A 23,293-nucleotide genomic window follows, 5' to 3' on the forward strand; every position below is an offset into this window, starting at 1 on the left:
GGGGGGCTCGGCTCTGGTCGGTGGAATAGGTGCTGCTTCTACCTAGACCTTGACACCCTTCCTGCAAAAGTTGCAAGGCTTCTTCCTTCCCTTCTGCTTTATACCCATTGCCTGTGGCCTCAGGGAGCTGCACTTGAAGTAGACCAGGACCCTAGGACCCCAGGACCCCAGGACCTCAGGCAGATTTTAGTGATGTTCAAAGACCAGGTTGCGAGACAGTAACTTAAAATCGAATATCAGAAAGCACAGGAGGAGGGTATGTTGGCCGTCCCCTGCCTTGGAGGAGTTCCTGCAGTGTGTGTCCCTCAGGGGCCCTTGCTCCCCATCTCCCTCTCCTGAGTCGGCCTCTACATTCTCTCCTGTCCCTTATTCTCTTTTCTTCTGGTCTCTTTTCAGCAAACTCAGATGCCTCCCATTTTTCTACAGAGCACATCCGCTCTCAGTATTCTGCCCTCCTGTCTCCAACCGAGTCCCCTCACTACCAAAGAGCTAGTGTAGGTGGATCACAGGAGGGGAGATCCCTGGATCACGCTGGATATCAGTCACAGGTGTTACTTGAAAGTCACAGGACTCCCCAAAGTGGTCCCGGCAGCAGGTGAAGCAGATGGTTGACCCAGGTAGCCTAGGACTTGGGTACCACAAAATGTCATTGGAGGTTAATCTCAATTTTTAAGGCTCTAGCTGTTTTCGAGGAAAGGGTCAAGGAGCGTTGGCCCTCATGGTGGTGGGCAGTTCCCAAAGGAAGCCACGTTGGGTGTCTCCTGTTCATCTGTTCCTTCATGCAGCTCGCCCAGGCTGTGCGGCTCGCCAGAAGGTCCAGCATGGTGACCAGAGAGAGAAGCTGACAGATCATGAATTCGGTTCTTGCTGAAACTTGGGTCAACACGTTGAGCGCTTTCCTGGTCTTCACGTGTGTCACGTGAGAACCAGTCAGTACGTGCTTGAATGTCATTTCACTAATGGCTGATGGAGGCCCCAGCCGCGGGTCATCCTGCTGCGTTTGCAGTCCGAGGTTCCCCGACATTCAGCGTCAGACAGAGTGTGAGAGGAGATCATGTGCCAGTCACCGTAATGCCAGCCCCAAGAGAATATTGAAAAGGGGCATTTTATTTATTTATTTAGATTGTCTTAAGTCTATAGAAACAGAGTGTGTGAATAAAGGGCTGAAATCGCATCTGAAAGTGGGAGCCGCACACAGGAAGTGACCACATCTGGGTGCTCAGTAATAGGACAGAGAAGTGAAGGGTGCCTGTAAAACCCAGGGTGTAGCTGGAGTTCCGGGGCCCTCTGCACAGGCGTGCATCTGCCCCACCCCCACTGGCACCTCGTTCTTGTTCCGTGTGCTGCAGGTTCTGGCATTGAAATTGTCCTGGAGCCTCTGAGCAGCGGGCCCTCTCTCCTCGCTCTCTCCTCCACCCCTCCTGCCTGCGGCCTTTCCCTCGCTGTCCTTGGGCCTCTCGGTTCTCAGCTGCTCACACGCCTTCTCTTCTTCTTTCCCCTCTCTCGTTCTCTCCTCTCCTCTCTTAGTACACACGATGGTTCATCAAGGCACACTCTGCTTTGGTGACATCCCGTGGTGTGGTGTTCTGAAAAGCTACCTGAGTCCCCTTGTGAGCAGTAGCCTTTCACAAACCAGTGCGCTGGGTTCTCCCAAGGTAAGCACCTCACGGAGACCAGATGAGTACTGTGGGTCCTGTGCCTCTGTTCTCAGTCACCATATTGGCCTTAGAAAATTGCATCTGCAGCTTCCGGAAGTCCTCTTTTAGACCAATGGCTTCCCGTGACTCTTCAGCTCATTCCCTCTCTCAAAACTAGAAATAAGAAATGGCAGGGAGGGCAATGTAAAAGAAACAAAAAAAAAAAAAAAAAGAAAGAAAGTAAAAATGTGGCAAGATTTTTGCATGGTCATCAGAAAGTTTACCCTTGTTCCCTTTCATATGCATTGACATTCAGAATTGACCCTGATGTGGCTTCTCTTTCCTTAAGATGCCTGTAGTAAGCTGTGACTCTGGGTATTTGTGTTTTGTGTCTGCAGCATGCTATAGGTTAACAGGAGACCCAAAGTGGGTCTGTCCAATAATAAATCCACATGACCTTTGGATTTTGTAGCATGAGCAAAACAGATTTTCCCCGCCTGGAGAAATTGTCATATGCTTCCTTGATCCCTCCGTCCAGATGCCACCACAGTGGCAGAAAGCTTTGGCCCCATCTGCAGTTCTTTGGGCCCAATGTCCTCCCCAGGTCTGTGCTGTCACCCAGTGGTTTGGGCTCTTCAGTGAATCCTTCCAGATGAGAAGCCCTGCTTGTTGCAGTGGTACAAGTATTTAGACAGGTCCCCCTACAGGTGACTCATGAGACGCTCTGGGATTAAGGACATTTTCTTTAAGCACAGTGGTTGGACAGTGTAAGATCATTGCCATCCATGGTTCTGATTCTCTTAGAATTTCTCAAAGGCCCTTCTGCCTCTGCAGTTAGCCTTCTCTTCCCAAGGAATCCTTGCTGTTCGCATCTGCTATTTTAGTACACTTCTGAGGACATTGAAGTTCTGCTGTTTTCTTTGCAGACTCTCTATCTCCCTACATGTGTAATATTCCATTTAAAAAAAAATGAGTCCGATGAGATTTGGCTTTGGGGTTCTTCTTTCACCCCTCCATTTCTACCTCAGGAGGCAGAGCAAGTGCCTGTAGGATTTCTGTGGCTGATGAGGATCGGCAGCTCCCCGGCCACCACGCACAGCCTCACTGTTCTGCTCTGGTTTGTGCCCGGGCTGCATGGATTGGCTTGGGTGGCTCTGCCCACCAGAGGCTCTTTCCTCATCCTGGGGACTTTGGCCCAAAGTGAGGTGCACAGTTTATTCTCTACATCTCATTCATGAGTTGTAAATGACTGTAGTTTAAAAAGTGGAAAGTATCCGGTCCCCGGGACGTCTTCCTGGAAGTCATCCTCAGTGTCCCATCTGTTTGCCCAGCATTCCCTGTTTAATGGGTCAGGGGTCCAACCCAGTCCGAGTTCACCCTCTCGGCCACCAGATCTTACAAGAACTCCCCATCCTCAGCTGGGCCGAGGGCTTTGCGTCGAGGCTGCATGTGAATCCAGTCCACTGGGAAACGTCAGGCAGATGGGCTCTTCTGCAGTTTGGGTGATGGTTTCTGTCAGTAGCAATAAGAGTGTCCACCTCCTGGTTGCTGTGGGAATTGAATCATGTAGTAGCTGCCAGTCTCCCATTCCTTCTCCTTGTGGTCCTGAGTGCCTGGACCCAGGAGGACACTCCCAGTCCTATCTGCTCTACATGGAGCATGTAGGCCTTCCCTGCTCCTGCCTGAGCCCTGCAGAACCATATCCTAGGAGGCGTTCCTTGACAGACAGCTCTCCCCACCCCACCCCCACACTCTCCCTCTGAGCTCCTCTGGAACCTGGGTGGTATCTGCTTTTATCATTATGTATCATATAATGTACACATTATATGCATCCGCCCAGATTGTAATTTGTAGCTGCCTGTCTCTGAGCAGTCGTAGAGATCTTTGCATCTCCAGCACCCAGCACAGGACTAAAGTTTAAAAAGGAAAGTGTCTGTTTCTTAGCTGACCTCCCTGGTCATGATAGTGAGGTGCTGCTTCGTGTAGGCCTGCCTGTCAAGTCGATAACATGCCTTGCATACATTAGACTGGTAAGGTAACATGCTCTGTGATTTTTAATCGATGAGGAATTTTCAAGATAGAACCTCTTCAGTAATCTTCAGATGAGGTGCCTGGCTGCTTACGGTTTCCTAGACTTGATGGGGATTCGTTGCTGAAAGGCAGGGCTCAGGCCTCCTCCTTCACCTGGAGCCCACATTCACAATTCCTTTCAAAGTCCTCTTGTGAGGTCCCCCTTGATTTGTTAGGTACCAGTTATAGCCACACTTTCTTCCCTCTGTCTGAGCTGTTTACCTAGTTTGAAAAGGTCTCCTTTAGAGACCTACTAGTTTTTAAATTTTTAAGCAAATTTCTGATGATTTCCTGGCTACTTAGCATTCCAGGTCCATTTTTCTTTTCTGCCTCTTCCCCTGCTTTTCTGAAGGGGACTGTCCTCCGTCGACTTTGCCTATTAACAGCCCAGATTTTGTAATTTTTACTAGGTCAGCAGGAGATTTGCCAAAGCTCTGCGGAGTCCAGCCCTGTGTTGATTCTAGGTGACGGCGTGACTTTTGAATCCGCACTTATTTATTCTGTGTAGTATAATCACACACAGGAATGTCCCTCTGCTTCACTCCCTGACCTCCTCGATCACACACCCCACAGGCCACTCCTGAGGCTACTTGGAATGTGCCTACTAAAAACGTCAGGGGACATGTGTGAAACTCTATGTTTTAAAGGTGACATTTTTATACACTCAACCCGCTTTATGTACAGATTCCTAAGTGTAAAATCGGGGCTGCGTGAACTCTTGGAAACGCCTGCAAGGGAAATAACGTCTCTCTGTTTTGAAATAAAGCATCTCAAGGACGTTCTCGGTTCTGCCTTTGGTGTGGTCGGGGTTCCAGAAAGACAGGAGCGGTGGTCTGTTTAGTCTCACGTTATACCTTCTGGGGTCGTGGAGTTATTGGAGGTAGAAAGGATCTGCAGGAGGGGACCTCTTGTAGCCACATGGTCTCTTGATGACGGAGAGGAGAAAAGTGGCAAGAAACTCCACCATCTCCCCGCACTTTCCATGGCAGCAGATGTTATTGAAGCATCTTATTTCAGAGGGATGCTCTGGCCGGCGGGGGCGGCGTGTGGGTGACCCAGGTCCCTCTCTTCTAGGCTGCGGTGGTGGTGGTATTCAACTTTGCCATGGTGCTGCTCATCTTCCCTGCCATCCTCAGCATGGACTTGTATCGGCGCGAGGACAGGAGATTGGATATTTTCTGCTGTTTTACAAGGTACATTTTCAGACTGCTGTGGCCCTTCTTGGCGGGGTCCAGAGGGGCGCTGTTGAGGGAACCCCTCCAGTCTCATAAGGGAACATGGCCGTTAGCAGGATTTGGACTGGCGGGGGCAGAGGTAGGGACAGATGGACCCTGGATGCTTGCCTGGGAGGGCATCCCAGACCCAAGGCTTCTCCCTCCCACAACAGAATGTTCTCATAAACCCTGGGGTTCTGGTGGCTGTGACCCACATTTGCTGAAGGGTGGGAGTGTCTCATAGCTCTCTGTGTTAGAACAGAGCCAGCTTGAAGCACACCCACCTAGAAAAACCATGGGGTGTAGGGGAGTGCTGGAAGGGGTGCATCGTCACATGAACCGTATTTAGGATCAGCCATTCATTTGGCCTCCATCAGGCCCACATCCAAGTCAGTCACGTGACATTGCAGGAGTCCACAAACTCAGCTCTTTGAATGGGTGGCATCCGTCATCAGGGAAAACGAGCGCAGCCTTTCTCTGTCACCATGTCACCGCGTAACCTGCAACACATTTGCCCTTCCTTCAGCCCCTGTGTCAGCAGAGTGATTCAGGTCGAACCCCAGGCGTACACGGAGCCTCATGGGAATGCCCGCTACAGCCCCCCGCCCCCCTACAGCAGCCACAGCTTCGCCCACGAGACGCACATCACCATGCAGTCCACCGTGCAGCTGCGCACGGAGTACGACCCCCACACGCACGCCTACTACACCACCGCTGAGCCGCGCTCCGAGATCTCTGTGCAACCTGTCACCGTCACCCAGGACACCCTCAGCTGCCAGAGCCCCGAGAGTGCCAGCTCCACCAGGGACCTTCTCTCCCAGTTCTCTGACTCCAGCCTCCACTGCCTCGAGCCCCCCTGTACCAAATGGACACTCTCGTCTTTTGCAGAGAAGCACTATGCGCCTTTCCTCCTGAAACCAAAAGCCAAGGTAATCTACTGCCACGTCACGTTCTCCCTTCCCTCAGCGTGGAAGGGAGGCAGCTCCTTGGGGGTTCATCAGAGTGCTTCTGCTTTTCTTATTTGGCCATGTTGATGTCAGTGGAGTCGATTCCGCAGAGCTTGAGGCCCCGAGCTCACCTTCTGTAGAGTGAAGCCCTTTTAGCCAGTATTCCCGTGAGTTTAGATTGACTCCTTAACGCTGTGATCATCTTTATTCTTCATGAGGTTATTTGGGAATGTGCTGCCTAGGATTTTACGTTTCCCCCTCTGGGAGAATAAGTGCTCCATGCCCAGGCGGGGCCAGTAGGGCAGGACAGACCCTCCACGCTGGTCCTGCAGAGCCCGCAGGGCCCTCCAGGCTGATTCCATGCCTCTCGTCTTACAGGTCGTGGTGATCTTCCTCTTCCTGGGCTTGCTGGGGGTCAGCCTTTACGGGACCACCCGAGTGAGAGACGGGCTGGACCTTACCGACATTGTCCCTCGGGAAACCAGGGAGTATGACTTCATCGCCGCGCAGTTCAAGTATTTTTCTTTCTACAACATGTATATCGTCACGCAGAAGGCCGACTACCCGCACATCCAGCACCTGCTGTATGACCTCCACAGGAGCTTCAGCGACGTCAAGTACGTCATGCTGGAGGAGGACAAGCAGCTCCCCAAGATGTGGCTGCACCACTTCAGAGACTGGCTGCAAGGTGAGCACATGGGGGCCGTGCTCCTCACCAGCTGCCTGCTCCCCTGGAAGGTTCTCCTCTGTCCCTTGGTTCAGGCCGTAGATTGCAACACAGCACTGACATTATGTTCCATCAACTTCAAAGCGTTCCTTCGAATGCATAGGTAGCCTGCTCCTGCACCTGCCTCCCCCAATGGGCTTTGACCTGTCAAACAAGGCAGATAACCCAGGCGGGTGGCGCAGGAACTTCTGTAAGAATTAACGAGTACACGTTTAGCAGAAGGGAAAGCACGTGATACAATATGGAGCTCCGTGGCTTTCGTGGCTCTCTCTTGGGTTGGTGGCTAGTTTGGGTACCAAGTAAAATCAAGATTCCATATTTTGATCATCTTTAAAAAACTATTTTTAATGGACTTAATTTTTAGAGCAGTTTTGAGTGTTCAGCAAACTCAGTGGAAGGCACAGTTTCTCACGTCCCTCCTTCCCCAACACACACTGCCTCCACCAGAGCAGTGCATCTGTTATAGTTGATGGGTCTGCGTGACAGCACCGTCACTCACAGTCTTTAGCTGGTATTCAGGTCCATTTTGACCGTCTTCTGATTTGGCAAATGAAGTCAATTTATTAATGCGTAATCACATTTCATACTATTTCATAAATAATCAAAATCTGCTTTAAAATGCCTTTCTTGGCTTCTTACCTTGCTCTCAGAAACATTTCTAGGAAATATTAGTCAACTAGAGGAAAAAAAAAATTGTCTAAATTTGTTCCTGCTAACTGACTGAATATAAATGTATTCAGTGATTCCAAGAACATCTGTTCATTTATTCTGTGTTGACACATTGCAATGTGAAGTAGAGAATCAGCATCATTATCCACACAATTCAAGCAAAAATGCTTTTACTGGAATACCCAAATAATTATAGCCCCAACATTTTTTGGCTTAGACTATCCAAATGATTGTCTTAATTTCCCACTTAATTAGGCTTGTTTAAACACAGATTTAAGTGTCCTTTTGGGTCTTAAGTCAGTACGCTTGTATGTAAAGATTAGACAGCAGTTTCCCTGTGAGTTGCACAAGATGGGAAACAGCTTGAATTTGATTGAATTTGAACTTGATGGAAATTGGTTCGGTACAGTTTCTGGCCTTAACTTGTGTTACTAAGAATTTCGTTCATACATCGATACCAGATTTGACTTTTGTTGTGGAGGAGGGTGAAGAGACCACCGTGACATGATGATCACTTCTTAGCATGCACATGGGATGAACTTGAATTTGTTCCAAGTCTTATTTTTTATTATTATTATTTTTTTAACATTGAGTCCTGAAAGCGATGGTTTTTGGGCAGTGAATTAAAAGAGAACCAGGCAGTTGAAATTCCCTGCTTTTCATTTTTTCCCCTCATCAACCAAAGGCATGCAAATACGTTGCCACAAATGACAAAAGACATCTGCTGTGTGCTGCCAGGCTCTGGACAGAGGAAGGTGTCCCAGGGTCCTCCACCATGGCTTTGGGGCTCACTGTGGTGTGCTAGGCCCCGCTGGTCACTGGGCAGCACAGAGGCTGGCCCTCCACCTCAGAACTGCAGGTGATCTCGTTATTTCCATCCTGTGAGAGACCTAATGCTTTCCAACTTGGAATCCTTTTTCGTGAAGGTACATGTGAATCACGTTTTGGTTGCTGGGTGGACAGCTCCCAACTAGGCCTGGTGAGATCCATTCATGGTCACAGTTAGGGTCTCAGCCACCCTGGAACTCTCTCTGACCCTCCTGAGGCCCAGCCGCAAAATGACCAGAGCCTGAGTCCATTGGCTGCTGAGATGATTTGAGGACCTGTTGAGAGGCTGATTGGGTCTTTGAACATTCCCTTCCCAAAAGCCTTGAGTCAGTTTTCCTTATGAACGTTTTTGTGTAGTTTATAAGTGATGGGAGAGTGCCGCCTTGGATTTTTTATGGAATTGCCAATCAAACCATATCACTCATCAGTCTTTATCAACATTCCAATAGTTCTTTGATTTTACTCCTAAAAATACAAAATGGTCCATGTGGAAATCATCTCTTGTGTCATGATGTACGTGTAAATGGTGTGGAATTGGAGATAAAAACCAAATTGCATTTGTTTTTATTCCACAAGTGAAGTTTAGGTTAATGATTTAAAGTCCCATATATTGAACTTTATACTAGAAAATATTTTTGAGCCGGGCGTGGTACCCCATGCCTGTAATCCCAGTGGCTCAGGAGGCTGAGTCAGGAGGATGGCGAGTTCAAAGCCAGCCTCAGCAAAAGCGAGGCGATAAGCAACTTAGTGAGACCTTGTCTCTAAATAAAATACAAAATAGGGCTGGGGATATGGCTCAGTGGTCAAGTGCCCCTGAGTACAATCCCTGGTACCAAAAAAAAAAAAAGAAAAAGAAAATATCAAACTAATCATGAAAGGACTTAACAGTGCTGTACATTTGGTGACCTCTTGTACCTTAGAACCTCCAGTCTACTGATGAGCACAGTACCCCAGGGATCCGCACTGTGGAAACAAGTTGAGCTAACTGGCCAGCAGGGTTACCTCCCCAGGTCTGTGTTTCTTCTTGGTTTTGCTCTGAGGGACCTCAAAAGACTGTGTAAATATATCTTAACAAATGTGCTCCCAATTTTTGGGTCCCTCCTTTCCAAATTCCCCACCAGATGCCATTGGTACTGGAGTGGGCTCTGCCCGTCTCGGCCAGACACACCTTCACCAGACACTTCTGGGCACCACTGTGTGTTCAGGGTAGTTTCTGCCATGAGTGGATCAAGCTGACTCCCTCAGGGTCAAAGAATAGCTCTGGCACTTTCTCCCTATTGGCTCTTATGGGGTTTTCCACCTTTCCAAGCCTCAGTTTCCTTATCTGTAAAGTGGGAATGATGAAACCCAGGGGCCTGTCTCCAGGGAGGTCACCGGACTTGAACAGGGAGGAGCGATGGTGTAGAATACCTGGGGTGGCCCAGGTTCCCAGGAGTCACAAGTCAACAGGGACCCGGTTAAATGCCACCCAAGTCAGGAAGGGATGAAAATCCTACTGTGGCCCAGCAAACAGACCCTGCCTATTTGGAGTGGGGTGTCAAGCGGTGGGGGAGAGGGGAGCAGTTGTTTTTCCTCTCCTGTTTATTTTTTCAAAAATAAAACCTCTAGGTCATAAAATGACATCTGTTCAGTACCACTTGCGAGCACACCTCCCTGTGAGAGACGGTCTGTCTGGAGGTGGGGAGCGTGGCCATCCCGGTGGTCTCGCCTGTGTCCTCTACGCTCACCCCATTATAACAGGGCCTCCTTTCCCTGCGCAGCCCCCCATCCTCATCCCCAAATTGTTCAAATAAAAACGGTGCATAGAGCAGGTCAGGAAGAGGGTTTGGTTTTTCAAAACAGAGGAAAAGGAATCTATAAACCACCCCCCAAACTTCAAACCCCAAGAGCACAACCATTCCAAGCACTCACATAACCCGATTTCTTTTTTTTGGTCTTTGAAGCCACCCAAGGCGTGTCCTGAAATGAAGTAAACCCTCTGCCTGCTCCCCATCTCCGCCTAACCCATACACTAGGGCTTGTTCAAAAGCCGAGGTTTCCTGAGCTGTGGGGCCTGGCTCTACTTGGGAGGTCACTGGGGAGGAGCTGCGGGTGGGAGCCGAGGGGAGCTTGTATGCCAGCCAACGCTCAGACCCTAAGGCCGGGTCACCAGGGCCCTGTTTTCTCTTCCAACACGCTTATCTCTTTACAGCTGTAGCCAAACCGTCAGGTCTGTAATGATGGTTTTGATTATGGAGGCCAAGCCCAGCTGTGTGTGGTGGCTGGTGGGCTCACCCATCCCCCAAGCCCAGAGAGCTCTCTCCTTCCCCTCCCCTCGGGCTTGCGGTTTGTCATCTGTTCTCACAGAGCCTCCTTGTACTGGCCTGTGGCTTCCTGTTCTCAATCTGATCCAAATTTACCCTGTGAGGTATTTCCCTGTGCGCTGGAGACCCCTCCCTTCCCCGTCCCCCACACCCCCTCGGAAGGAAGGGTGGCAGAGAGGAAGAGCGTTGGGGAGGGAATAGGTGTTGGCTGTGATCTTTACACAACCTGGCAGCGGATCCCACAGCTTGTATTAGCTCCACGAGTCGAACAGATGGATCGAATTGACAGTCCTGTCCACTTACCCTGGGCTCCAGGAGCCGCTGAGTTGCTGTTTGAGGCTGGGACTTGCATGTGTTTTTGCCCCTCTGCATAGAATTTCTGGTTGCATTGAAGAACCCTGGCTCACCTCCAGCTAATGAGCCCCGTGTCTTTCTCTCTTGCTTTCTCAGATAGTCATGGGGGAGAAGAAGCAGAGTTATGTTTTTCTAAAGGTACAACGTGTGTTTTCTCCCCCCCTTCTGACCAATGAATGAGCTAAGCCACCTGCTGTCCATTCATGAACACCCAGTAGTCTGAGCGGAAGTAGAAGGCAGACTGTGGAGTCCCCCGTCCTGCTGGCTGTCCTTGGCCCACCCCCTTGGGACCAGGGGGCTTCTGGCTAAGAGTTGTAATGCATTCCACACATTTGCCTTTTCTAGGACTTCAGGATGCATTCGACAGTGACTGGGAAACTGGGAAAATCATGCCAAACAATTACAAAAATGGATCAGACGATGGGGTCCTGGCCTACAAGCTCCTCGTGCAGACCGGCAGCCGCGATAAGCCCGTGGACGTCAGTCAGGTACTCCGGCCCTCAGGGCCTCCCAGGGAGTCTCTGCAGGCATGGCTCAGCGGAGCTCTGGGGCAGCTACCATAGGGAAGATGGGTTGGTAGTCCATGGTCCCAGCCTGTGCCCTCTGGGGACCTGAGGCGTAAGGACCGGCAGGAAGCATCTCGAGTGGGCTCTGATTCTTACTTCATCCCACCAGCTCAATGTGTGACCCCCGGCAGGTCAGGGAATCTCATTTTCCTCCTCCGTCAGGTGGGGACAGGTGTTGACCCCCAGCACAGTTATAATTGGCAAAATAAAGAGCAGGAGACAGTGCAGGTTAGAAGTGCTGGGTCACGTGTCCTTCCCCCTTCTAGTACCTGTGACCACGGGGGTCTTGATGGTATTCAGACCTGGACAGATGGGTTTGTTGGGTAGCAGTCATTGCAATGAGCAGAATTCGGGTTGGCTGGATGGCTTAGAGGATTGGAGAGGGTTGCTGGAAGGACTGGAGGATTTCTGATACCTAATTCATTCGGGTCACCCGCACCCACGCCCTGGACACTGAGCACAGACTGATGGCGGCCTCCAGAGGGCAGCTCCTCAGGATCCGCGTGGACTTGCCACTGTGGTTGCTGCCCTCCCCTCATGTGAGCTGCTGCTCGTCCCAGTGCATTTGCATCCTCTTGGTGACTCTTGGGTCCCAGCACATCCCTTCTGACTCCTCAGGCGTGCACTGGAGTGTGTCCAGGTGGGTCAGGACCACTCCTGCCATCCGCAGAGCCTCTTCCCTCTGCTCTTTGGAGTTTGCTGGCTTCACCTTCAGGCAGAAAGCGTCATGCTAATGATCTTAGCAGCTCTGTTTATTGTCTCTCCTTTTCTACTGGCATGAAAGGTGACAGATTTACAAAGTACATTGTTCAGAGTTATTATGGAGTGTGAAAGTCGGCGCTCTAGAGCAGCGTGCAGCGAGCTGTCAGGCTTGACAAGGGTGTGGGCAGAGGAGCCTGCCCGCGGGACAATAGCAGGGACGTGCCCGGGGAGCTGGGGTGGAGCTAGGGACCGAGACACCGTGGGACAAATGTGGCAGGGCCAGGCCTCCAAATATCACTTCCTCTGCCTGGGAGGGAGGAAAGCATGCCTCAGGCAGGGCGGCCAGGAGCTGCGCTGTGTAATTCCAGAGACGGTTTGAAGACATGCAGTTGTTACGTATCCTGTCGATTAATTGAATCCAGATCCCCGAAGTCTAGTTCTCTCCCTCTCCTCCACACTCTCTCCCTTCCCTCTTTCTCTAGGAACTACTGTCACTGGGGTTTTTTCATTTTGTTAAAAAAGACCAAAAGTATTGGAACGAGGCCTGAAATCTAAAATAAACAGGAAAAAAAATTTTTTTTCACTGTTTCTAACACACACACACACACACACACACACACACACACACACACACGTCTTGCAGCACCTTGACCTGAGCAGAGCCGGCAAGATCCACTGTAGAGGGAGCGACTTGGCTGGGCCCAGGGATCTGGCTCACTTAGGTCTGACCACGTCTCAGAAATAAGATTAGCGAGAAGGCCGCAGCTCTATGTCAGGTCTTCCACTCCCTGGTGACGGGCATTTTTTTGCATACGTGGGTCATAGGAGGCTAGTGTTAGCAAAATTTATACAGATGTTGTTTTATTTTTATAGCTCTCCTCCATTTACTGGGTGGCATTTCCTTCAGTGTTAACAGCAGAGGTTAACTGCACACAGACGTGCTTGGGGATCCTTGCCAGGGTTCCCCCCCTTCCCCTCCTATAAATATGTTTCTCCAGATTGTTCATTCCCCGCCTTGGCTGCAGACAGCCTTTTAGCATTCAGATTTAATTGGTTCAGCCGGTTCCTGAGCCATCTGCAGGACCGTGTGTGTTATAAACAACCGAGGATTGCCTTCTCCAATAAGTGGGTTTGGAGAGAAACCCACATGCTCCCGTGGGACCCGCACACCTTCTCTCCTTGGGTGCCATGTTCTTTGTTGGAAATGCACTGTGGCGCCCCGCGGGTTTCCGGGCAGGAGCGCGTCCACCCCGCACCCGTCTCTGAAGGCCTCTGTTCTTGTCTTGCAGTTGCCCACGCAGCGCCTGGTGGATGCGGACGGCATCATCAACCCCAGCGCTTTCTACATCTACCTGACCGCATGGGTCAGCAATGACCCCGTGGCCTACGCCGCCTCCCAGGCCAACATCCGGCCTCACCGACCTGAGTGGGTCCACGACAAAGCCGACTACATGCCAGAAACACGGTTGAGAAGTAAGTAGCACGCTGTCCGCGGGGCCTGGGAGCTCACGGAGGCGCCTCGCCCCGTTCCCCAAAGCTCGGCAGCAGCCTCCTCGGTTGACACTACCCAGGGTTCAAAAGTGTAAATAGAACAATATATTTCTTATAGTTTAAAACTCTGGGAGACGGATGAGGATGTGTAATGGGATACAACCCACGCTCGCTCACGCTGGGAAACGAGTCTCTAATCTCCTTTTGTAGCTTAACTCTCAGACACTCCTCAGGCTTTGGTCTTGAGTGCCAGCTGTTCCCGTGAACGTCAGGGACGCCTCCAGGTTGAGTGTTATTTTACTATTGCAGAGTTTTATCGCCGGGGATTATATGTTTATCTTAACTTTGTCAACTCTGGTGTTGAAGGGATTTTTGGCACGTTGGGTCATTCCTATAAGCCACCAAGCACCTGTGCTCTGTCAAAGCTGTTTAAACCAGAGCGGAGAAGTGTATACAACAGTGTCCTCTTCCTTTCACCTCTCAGCCCAGAGTTTGAAAGGTGGTTCTGGTGGATTCAATTTGCATTTACGTTAGAGATATTAGTAGCAGTGTGCGCTTCGGATATCGGGCCAAGAGAGGACGTGAGAAAGAAGACGAGTCCTCTGCTCGCAGGGCCGGGAAGCCAGCGGGTTGTGCTTCCCTGTATCTAAACCCCAGAGTCTTGTGGCAAGCAGCCAAGGCTTGTCTTAATGAAAATTTATAGTTGAGATTATAATAGGGCAAATCATGTTCAGCAAGTCAGCTGAATGACCCCAGAGGGTCTGCAGTGCACAGCGGCAGGAACCAAAGGCTTGTTGCAAGAGGGTTTCTTCCCGGTCGCCCAAGGCTTAGCATTGCATTAGCAAAGATGCAAGGGAGGTGTAAGTTGGTGGGATTGCTAAAGGGTAAGAAAGCAGAGCATTTTTCTCAGCAAAGCATGACCCTGGAATCATTTTGTGCTCATAGCAATCGAGGAAACCAGTCTGTACTTGGTGACTTCACGAGTGTCGGTATGACAAAAAGCATTCCCAAAATTGAAGTCCTGAGGTGTTGGGCCCTTCACAAACAGTGATCGAGTGCTTCCGGAAGATTGGAATGGAGGGCTGAAAAATGCTCATATCATGGGCTGCTTGCCCGTCCTACCCGCCAAAAAAAAACAAAGAAGGTTAATTATTGATTAAAAAGCATCTCCATGATGGAGCATTTGCCTAGCATGCAAGAGGCGTTGGGTATAGTCCCCAGCACTGCAAAAAAGGAAAAAAATTTTAAAAAGAATTTTTTAAACCAAATATGAGCATTATAAAGAGCCCAAGATAAATGTTGTTTCTCCTTTATGTTAAAAAGAGGGGCTGTGAGCATGGTTTTCTGCAAAGCTCCTCTCTCCTTGTGTCACGTCTATGCAGTGGCACGGCAGGCACTTCACCACGGCCGTTTCTCACCAGCGCCCTCTCTCTCCAGTCCCCGCTGCAGAGCCCATCGAATACGCCCAGTTTCCTTTCTACCTCAACGGCTTGCGAGACACCTCGGACTTTGTGGAAGCCATTGAAAAAGTGAGAACCATCTGCAACAACTTCACGAGCCTGGGGCTCGCCAGCTACCCCAACGGCTACCCCTTCCTCTTCTGGGAGCAGTACATCAGCCTGCGTCACTGGCTGCTGCTGGCCATCAGCGTGGTGCTGGCCTGCACGTTCTTCGTGTGCGCGGTCTTCCTGCTGAACCCCTGGACAGCTGGGATCATTGTGAGTTCATTACAAGGGTCTTTGTGGCTGTCAAATTCCTTTCCTCATAGCTCGTTCTGCAGCCGGGAAGTTGTGTTTATGTCTAGCCCTTTGGAGGTGGGGTATCGATTGCATCATCCAGAATATATTTATTCTACTCTAGGTGGCGAGGTTCATGGTAGAGGTACAGCCTCTAATGGCCGTAATCTTGTGTCCCCTGCATTGCAGCCTGAAAACGTGGCCATACGAGATGGGGGACTTTGTAAGCACCTTTGGTTTCAGCTCTGAGCATTTGTGAAGTAGAAATTTTTCTTTCTTCTTAATTCTACCAGTGTCATTTTGTGACCCCCAACTTAAAGGTGCACAGAAGTTCCTCCTCTGTGTTTGACATGAAAGGGAGACATAAAGAGGTCAGGGCCACGGTTCGAGCAAGGGAAGAAGCCTTTTGAAGCACTTCTGTATGTTTTAGCTCCCAGGGAAGTGATCATCACCACTGCTACCCTGTTTTTAGGACAGCCATTCTCCAAAGTACTTTCTGATTTGAAGTGAGTTTCATGTAGAGTCCAATAAAATCATGGCAGCCTTTAAATTCCATGGAGTGTAGTAGAACCTTTAAAATGCCAAAATTATGGAAACAGAGACCAGGTTTTGTTTCTGCACAAGTTTGGGCAGCAGCAGGTACATTAAAAGGTAAATGTTTAGTCTGCAGATGTTTTCACAGTACTCAGGCCATGGACGTTGTCCACCTTCCATTATTCTTGCCCGACCTTCCCCTCTGCCCGCCACCCCACCCGCAAGAAGAATGAGCCTGCCTTCCCCCCTCTGCCCTCTGTATACAGGGAGAGTTTTACTTGTATTTTCTTCCCCTTGGCCCAAGAAACTCCAGCACCTGCCTCGCGGCTCTTTCCATTCCCCCCACACACACACACACATTTTTACAAGAGAGATAAAAGGCTGCTAGAAGCCGCTCCTTTGGACTCCAGGGTCTGCTTGTCCGCCCCAGTTGCTCCTCATCTCTTCAAAGTGCAGCGACCCCGCGACATGACCCACACCCGCCGCTGCCAGCTTCCCCCTGACCTAGGCCAAGGCATCTTCACTTAGCCTGTGCACCCTCCAACCAAGCCAGACTGCTTTGACCCTCCAGGATTTTTTATCCCTTCATCCCATGAGCTCCCTTTAGGATGGAGGGAGAGGCATCTCAAAACTCACTGTTTCAACTCAGTCACTCAGAAGTGTCACCTGTGACATTCCAGACCTAACAACACATAGAAGGTTCTTGTCTCTTTCACACAGGGGGATGATAGAAAGAGAAGCCATGGCTGTAGGATATGGGGGGAGTGGCCGAAAGATGACGACGGATGGCTTCCATGCTTAAGATCAAAGCAGAAAGCTGGGCGCAGTGGCCTGCAATCCCAGCAGCTTGGGAGGCTGAGGCAGGAGCATCCCAAGTTCAAAGCCAACCTCAGCAACTCAGTGAGGCCCTAAACAACTTGGCAAGACCCTGTCTCTAAATAAATCTTTTTTAAAAGGTGGGGGGGAGGGTGTCTGGGATATGGCTCAGTTTTTAAGTGCCCCTGGATTCTATCCCTGGTACTAAAAAACAAATCAAATCAGAAGAAAAGACCTTGTTGTAAACTACAGTCATTACCTGGGGATGATTCCAGAACCCCGCCCCCAGACACCCAAATCCATTGATATCTATATGTCTTATAAAATGGCATATTACTTACACAGAACCTTTATGCACTTTCTGTAAGCCTTAGATCACATTTAGATGACATCTAGTACCTAATACAAGGTAAATGCTGACTGTAGTTATTACAGTATCTTACTTAGGGTGTAAGGACAAGGAGAAACCTCTGTGCCTGCTCAGTACAGGGGCAGGGTTTTCCCCCCAGAGTATTTTCAATCCATGATCATTCAAATCCACAGATGAGGAAGACCAGAAACAGAGGGCCAATTTATGTAAAAGGTGCAGCTATAATTCTTCACAGATGGCTCTAGTGGAGTCGTTTTGATAGTTTTTTGCCTTACGCGACAATACGACAGCTATATTGGAAAAGCAACTTGCATGACCATACTGAACTGGGCCGATTATGCTCCTTCTTACAAAGGGACTGTTCCAGGATTTCCCTTCCCAGGAGAGCAGAGTGATAGGGAGGACCTTGTCCAAGGTCACAGCAAGTCAGTCCTTTGATGGCATGTGGGCCACAGGCGTCTTCCTGCTCTTGCGGAGAAGTGAGGTCACCTCAGTTCTGCGCCCTCCCTGTTGGACACCTGTGTGTGCTGTGCCCCACCCTAATCGCTCGCTGTTTGCCTTCTCCAAGGTGATGGTCCTGGCTTTGATGACGGTAGAGCTCTTCGGCATGATGGGCCTCATCGGAATCAAGCTGAGCGCTGTGCCCGTGGTCATCCTGATCGCCTCCGTCGGCATCGGAGTGGAGTTCACCGTTCACGTGGCTTTGGTAAGGGAGAAAGTTTAAGCAACAATTTGATGAAAGGGATTGTTTCCTCCAGCCCCTTTACTGGCCAAGTGGGGTCCTTTATGTTTCCCCCTGCATCTCATGACAGGCTCAGGGCTGAAACGTTGGAGCCCTTTCCCTCTGGGGGAGTCTGAGGACAAGGGCACCGCAAGGGACCTGAGCCCTGAGCTGAGGGATGTGTCTGCACTGGCATCAGAGCCAGCCCCACGGAGTCTGCTCTTTTGATGTGGTCGACTGTCATAGGTATCACCTTGGGTCTGGGAGCTGCCAGTTTTGTTCCCAGGACGGAGTATGTGTGCAAGTGTGTGCGTGGGCATGCCGGCACCCAATTTTAAAACAGTCGTAAAGTGGAGATGAAACAAGACCACACCAGCCGCTTGGTGGGGACCGCCTGATGGAAGGCGAGATGAGCTGGCGCCCAGGGAGCCACCCTCGACCTGTGAGCAGCGGCCCCGGTGCCCCACACTCGGGCGCTGGCTCTTCCACCCATGTCCACCCCGCTCCCCGACCCTCAGCCTTTAAATCCATGACGGCAGGAAGTAAGAGAACCAGCCTTGATGTCAACAGGAAATCCCGCCCCCATGCGTCCGATGCTTGTGAATGTTTTGTTGGAGGAAATCAAATTTTAGAGGGGTCTTTGGTTTGGTTCAAGAGACAAGCCCATGGTGTAGACAGGTCAGAGAACTGTTCAGAAGGCTCGTAGCAGCATGCAGACGTGATGAGAGCCTGGGCCTCTGGTGCTGTTGGTGGGCATTCACTGAGTGAGGACGTGGGCTTGGAACATCCCAGCCAGGAAGCCTAGCGCTGGACTTGGACCACGTCACTTCTCGCTTTGCTTTTGCAGTTCTGTGGCAGGCGTCCCGTGGCACCGTGGCCACAGCCTATGCATGTCCACACAAAGTCTCCCACCTGTGCCATCTCTGGTCTTTCAAGGCCTTTATTATGCAGCCCAGAGATTATAAACTTTGATATTTAAAAGGAATGTTTGGTTGAAATTATTGATTAAAAGCTCTTAATATAAAAAATGATATTCTCTGAATTTGGAGCCTACTTAAATTCCATTTTTTCATGGAGCTTGGAGGAAAGAGAGTTTTTTTTCGGGGGGGGGGGTGTACCGGGGATTGACTCAGGGGCACTCGACCACTGAGCCACATCCCCAGCCCTATTTTGTGTTTTCTTTAGAGATAGGGTCTCACTGAGTTGCTTAGCGCCTCGCTTTTTGCTGCGGCTGGCTTTGAACTTGCCATCCTCCTGCCTCAGCCTCCAGAGCCACTGGGATTACAGGCCTGTGCCACAGTGCCCAGCTTTTTTCTTTTTTTTCAATGATAGTCTGCCAGCCCAGAATTGAGAAAACACGTAATTCTAATCCCTTTTCTTTCAAAAAGGAGAAACATTTGCACACGAGTTACAGATCGACATGTAATTCGTTTATTCTGCTGGGAATGAAAGACCCGGACTTTGAGCTAGCATTGCAAACAGGAGTGCTAGAAAAATCAGAACTGATTTTTATCCTGGAAATGCAAACTGCAGGCTTCAAACTGTTTTGCTCCTCCTCAAAAGCCTATCCAAGAGCACTGTCTACAGGCAGGACACGGTGTTCTTATACGTGAAACTGTTTAGACAGTTACTGTTCTTACAAGGTTTATAACATGACAGAATAGACTTAACAAAGATGCTTCTTCCCCGAGAATCCTGAAAGAAGTAGGCGGTTCCTGTCACTTTGCTGCATTTCACTATAAGCCATGGGAGACACATGGCAATGGTGTCATGGTCCAGATATGACACAGAGCAAAAGGACTCCAACCCCCTTTCCTCCCAAGAGCAGAAGGCAGCTGTGTTGACCCCACTGTCTTTCCCAACTCTGGAAAGAGTAGAACCCCTTTTAGGGAAAATAAGACTCATAGAATGAGTGTGTATACTTGTGTTTCTTCATCTGTAAGAAAAATGACTCTCCTTGTCCTTGCACAGGGCATTTGAGTGATGGGGATGCCCCACAGGGTTCCCGGCCCTCTCTGAGCTCTCTTTTGGAACATCCCAGAGCAGCCCAAACCATTGAGCAGAGAGAAAACTTGTCCCAGGCACAGGGCTCCCTGCTGGGGTCCCGCTGTGGGAGCAGGCAGGGAAGAATAATCCCTGAGTCACATTCAGAGGGTCCTAGGTCGTGTTCCCCAACCACCTGATTAACATCACACCTCCTCTACCCAGTCCCACTTGGTACAGGTCAAGCAGTCCTGACCTGAAGAAGGCGGCAGGGACGTGTCCCTGTACACAGGGGCAGGCTCGGGCCAACTGGAGGTCTGGTCCCTCTTTGTCATGCCTTTGTGGTGCTCAGTTTGAAACAGTGACAGTTCTTCTCTTGGCATGATCACGAGAGGACATGTATTCAGCACCCAGTTGCCTGTGACACTGAGCTGAGCCCTTGGGGAAGCAAGATCTTGACCATCTAGAACATCCTCCAGAACACTGGTGTTTTCAAACTGGAGGCCTCCGTGTGAGCTGTGAGCTTCTTCAGGGGGACAAACACTTACAGACGAGGGGCAGTGAAAGAAAACGTTCCCACACATTTTGGTGTAGTTTTGGTTTGGTTTGGTTCAACATTTACATCGACGCGAACGTGCCCTGGGCCGGAACCAGGACATTGTAGTGTGAGCGTAGATCAAGGCTAGGCTTGAGCCACCCTGGTTAAACATTCCTGGAGCTAAACAGTAAACTCTGAGGAGTGAGTGTCAGGGATGGCCAAAGGCAGCTCACAGCATTTCAGACAAAGCAAAGCATTTGCCACTTGTGGACTGGGGACCTGACCCTCTGAACCCTTCTCATCCCACAGGCCTTTCTGACAGCGATTGGCGATAAGAACCGCAGGGCCGTGCTTGCCCTGGAGCACATGTTCGCGCCCGTTCTGGATGGTGCCGTGTCCACTCTGCTCGGAGTCCTGATGCTTGCAGGGTCTGAGTTTGATTTCATCGTCAGGTAAGGGAGAGTGTGAGTGGAGCCTCACCTTGAAAACCACCAGGCTTAGCTCTGTGCTGTTCGTTGCCCTGTCTTCCTGCACCTGGGGGCTGCAGCATCTGCGCCGGGGCCCAGCCGCCTTGATGGTGAAGGGTGTAAAGACAAGCTCTCTTCTGGAGCCCGTGGGAGGGGAGGGGCCTAGCAGCAGGGGCAGCTCCAGGTTGAGGCTGTTTGCACAGGTGACCAAGGTTCCCATTAATTAACCACATTTAACTTACTTCATCTCCTTCAAAACTGTTGAAAGGAAAACCAACAGATACTTAGAATGGTCATCCAGACTTTGTTCTTTTAAGAGGTGAAGATAATGTGCCCAGATCTCATATACACGTCTCCACTGAGCTTTAGGAAGCAGTGAGCATGTGACTTTGGTGTCACCCTGTGGACATCCAAGCCGGGTTTGAGTGCTTCTCTTGGGGTCTGGAGGCAGGCTTTTTCTTTCTGGTTGACTGAAGTATGAATGTGACATGAAAGTAGAGCGAGTTTTCCCTCTGAGAGGAACTATAGATCTGCAGGGAAAGAGGCTCTGTTCTCGAGATAGCGAGAGCGCCATTGCAGCTTGGTGAGGTGGCTTCTCTTGGGTCTAACACAACCACAGTGTCAGGTAGCAAAGCCAGGAGAACAGAGGTGCAGAACAAGGACCGTGACATAGCAGAACCCAATATGAGAACCGACTGGCTCGGGTGCCTCAGTCTGCAGAGGGAAGCAGATCTGGCCTCCGTGTGCTCACGTGTGTGTGGGGGGGGGGGGTGGGTAACAAGGAGTTTCAGCTAAAGCCCACCTGGAATGAGCCACTGTTTGCTCACTCTGGTTTCACACTGGAGTAAGCAGAGTGGCAAGAGCTGTTTCTGTGTAGACCAGCACTTTTCTGGAACCATAAGTACACTTCTAAGTCATCTGAGGTTCTTGAAATGCCAACGAGATCTTTGGGGGCAGGGAAGGGTGGAATCTGCATTCCCGGCCAGCTCCCAGGCAAGGCCCATGCGCGCCGGCCTTCTCAACACAGCCTCGGCAAGCCAATTAGCAAATGTGTGTTTGCCAATACCAACTAGATAGTTGCCTAACTTAGATAAAGGTTTGGGCCTGTTTTGTTTTAAGCAGTTAATTTGACTTTGACTTTCATTTCTTCAGTATACATTTACTCAGACATTAGCATTGTCTCTTTAAGGTCTAAAAGCCCCGTGCCAAATAGTTTCTTTTGCGTAATTACTTTCTCATTGAGCACAAATGCAATGAAAACCCCCAAGTGCCATTTTGCCTAAGTGAGCGCACCACGGGCCCCACCCACAGCCTTCTGTGTGGCTTAGGGCCTTCGAGGAGAGAGAACAATTCCCAGGTGGTTCAAGACACGGAGAAGCAGGGAGATGTGCAGAGTACAGTGGGGTCCTGTGAGCATCACAGTCAGCCAAGGTGCTAAGTGAGCCCCAGGAAGGAACCAACCCTGAAACAGAGCACCCGGGAGTGGGGTTGGGGGGGACCTAAAGGGTGGAATCCCAGGGGCTGCTTGTTCCCCGTCCAGAGACCTCCGGATTCCTGTTTCAAACACTTAAGAGGGCTTCCCATTTCCCGTCACAGGATGGATTAGCCTGATAGAGCCCTCTCTGAGGTCGAATAAGTGAGCAGACATTGTATACATGAAGCCGTCAGGAATCTAATTGGTCCGTTTATGCTACAGCTAAATGGATGGGATGTAAATGTCTTAATGCCCGCCGCTGATATCTGCCTCCGCCTAACGTCCCGCAGTTTACATTAGAGCGAGGCATGGGCGGCTCGGCCTCTTACTAATGCAGCTCAGAGGTTTCTCGTGTTTACAATAGCTGTGAGGTATTTGTATTTTTATAGGGATCCTCTCCCCTTTCATCTAGTTTTGAAACACGCATCGGCATGGCAGAGTTGGGGGTCCTGTCCCGTTTTATGATCCAGCGGACCATTAACAGCTCCATACCTTGCCCTCCCTCTGCCCAGAACATCCTGACCCACTCTCCCCCACCCCCAGCCCACTTCCATCAAAGCCCTAGAAATCATTAGTTCCAGAAACGCATCCTTGCTGGAGTGGGCGCCCTCGGGCTGTGCCCAGCGCCCGTCCAGCCTCAGAGCCTTTCCTGCTGGCGGGTCCACCTGGGTGCGGCGGAGGACCCCAGACCTTAGCCCTCAATGGTGGGAAAGCAGAACTGCTTGTGCGTGCTCCTCTTCAGCCATGGTGCTGTGGCCTTTATGTTTGCATTGGCTGACGCAAAACAAGAGTATTCAGAGATGCTAAATTGTCCAACAAAAGGTTGGCCGGCAGCGCAGCCCCGCCATTGTGGAGCGCCCTCACCCAGCACAATGCCCGCTCCCACAGAATGGGCGGCGTTTTCTTTTCGGAGAGCTGGTTCCTGTGTTCTAAAGAGGGTGCCGTTGGAGCCGTTTGGTTAAAAACTGGAACTCGCAGAATCCTAGGCAGAAAGTTCTGATTAATGAAAGCCCAGGCAAAGCCTCACCTGATCCACTGGAGACTTAATTAGAGATTCTGCCGTAAGAGGCAGAAGCATTTCACAGTGGATTAGCCGCCTGCAGCAGCGGCTGCCTCTCCTCCCGGGCCAAATTGTTTAAATTCTAC

The 23,293-nt window shown here is 50.4% G+C and overlaps 1 protein-coding gene across 1 annotated transcript in view; it reads left to right on the top strand.

The window, feature by feature from the left end:
• Ptch1 (patched 1) overlaps positions 1–23,293 on the top strand; it is a 53,626-nt gene that overhangs the window by 26,681 nt on the left and 3,652 nt on the right. The window contains exons 12-19 of the mRNA XM_015503972.2: positions 4,782–4,900; positions 5,448–5,850; positions 6,247–6,556; positions 11,095–11,237; positions 13,307–13,490; positions 14,946–15,226; positions 17,533–17,670; positions 20,516–20,658. Of these exons, the coding sequence (XP_015359458.1) occupies positions 4,782–4,900; positions 5,448–5,850; positions 6,247–6,556; positions 11,095–11,237; positions 13,307–13,490; positions 14,946–15,226; positions 17,533–17,670; positions 20,516–20,658 (1,721 nt within the window). The remainder of the gene's footprint in view (positions 1–4,781; positions 4,901–5,447; positions 5,851–6,246; positions 6,557–11,094; positions 11,238–13,306; positions 13,491–14,945; positions 15,227–17,532; positions 17,671–20,515; positions 20,659–23,293) is intronic.

Source organism: Marmota marmota, unplaced genomic scaffold (genome assembly GCF_001458135.2).
Source record: "Marmota marmota marmota unplaced genomic scaffold, marMar, whole genome shotgun sequence".
NCBI classification, from domain to species: Eukaryota; Metazoa; Chordata; class Mammalia; order Rodentia; family Sciuridae; genus Marmota; species Marmota marmota.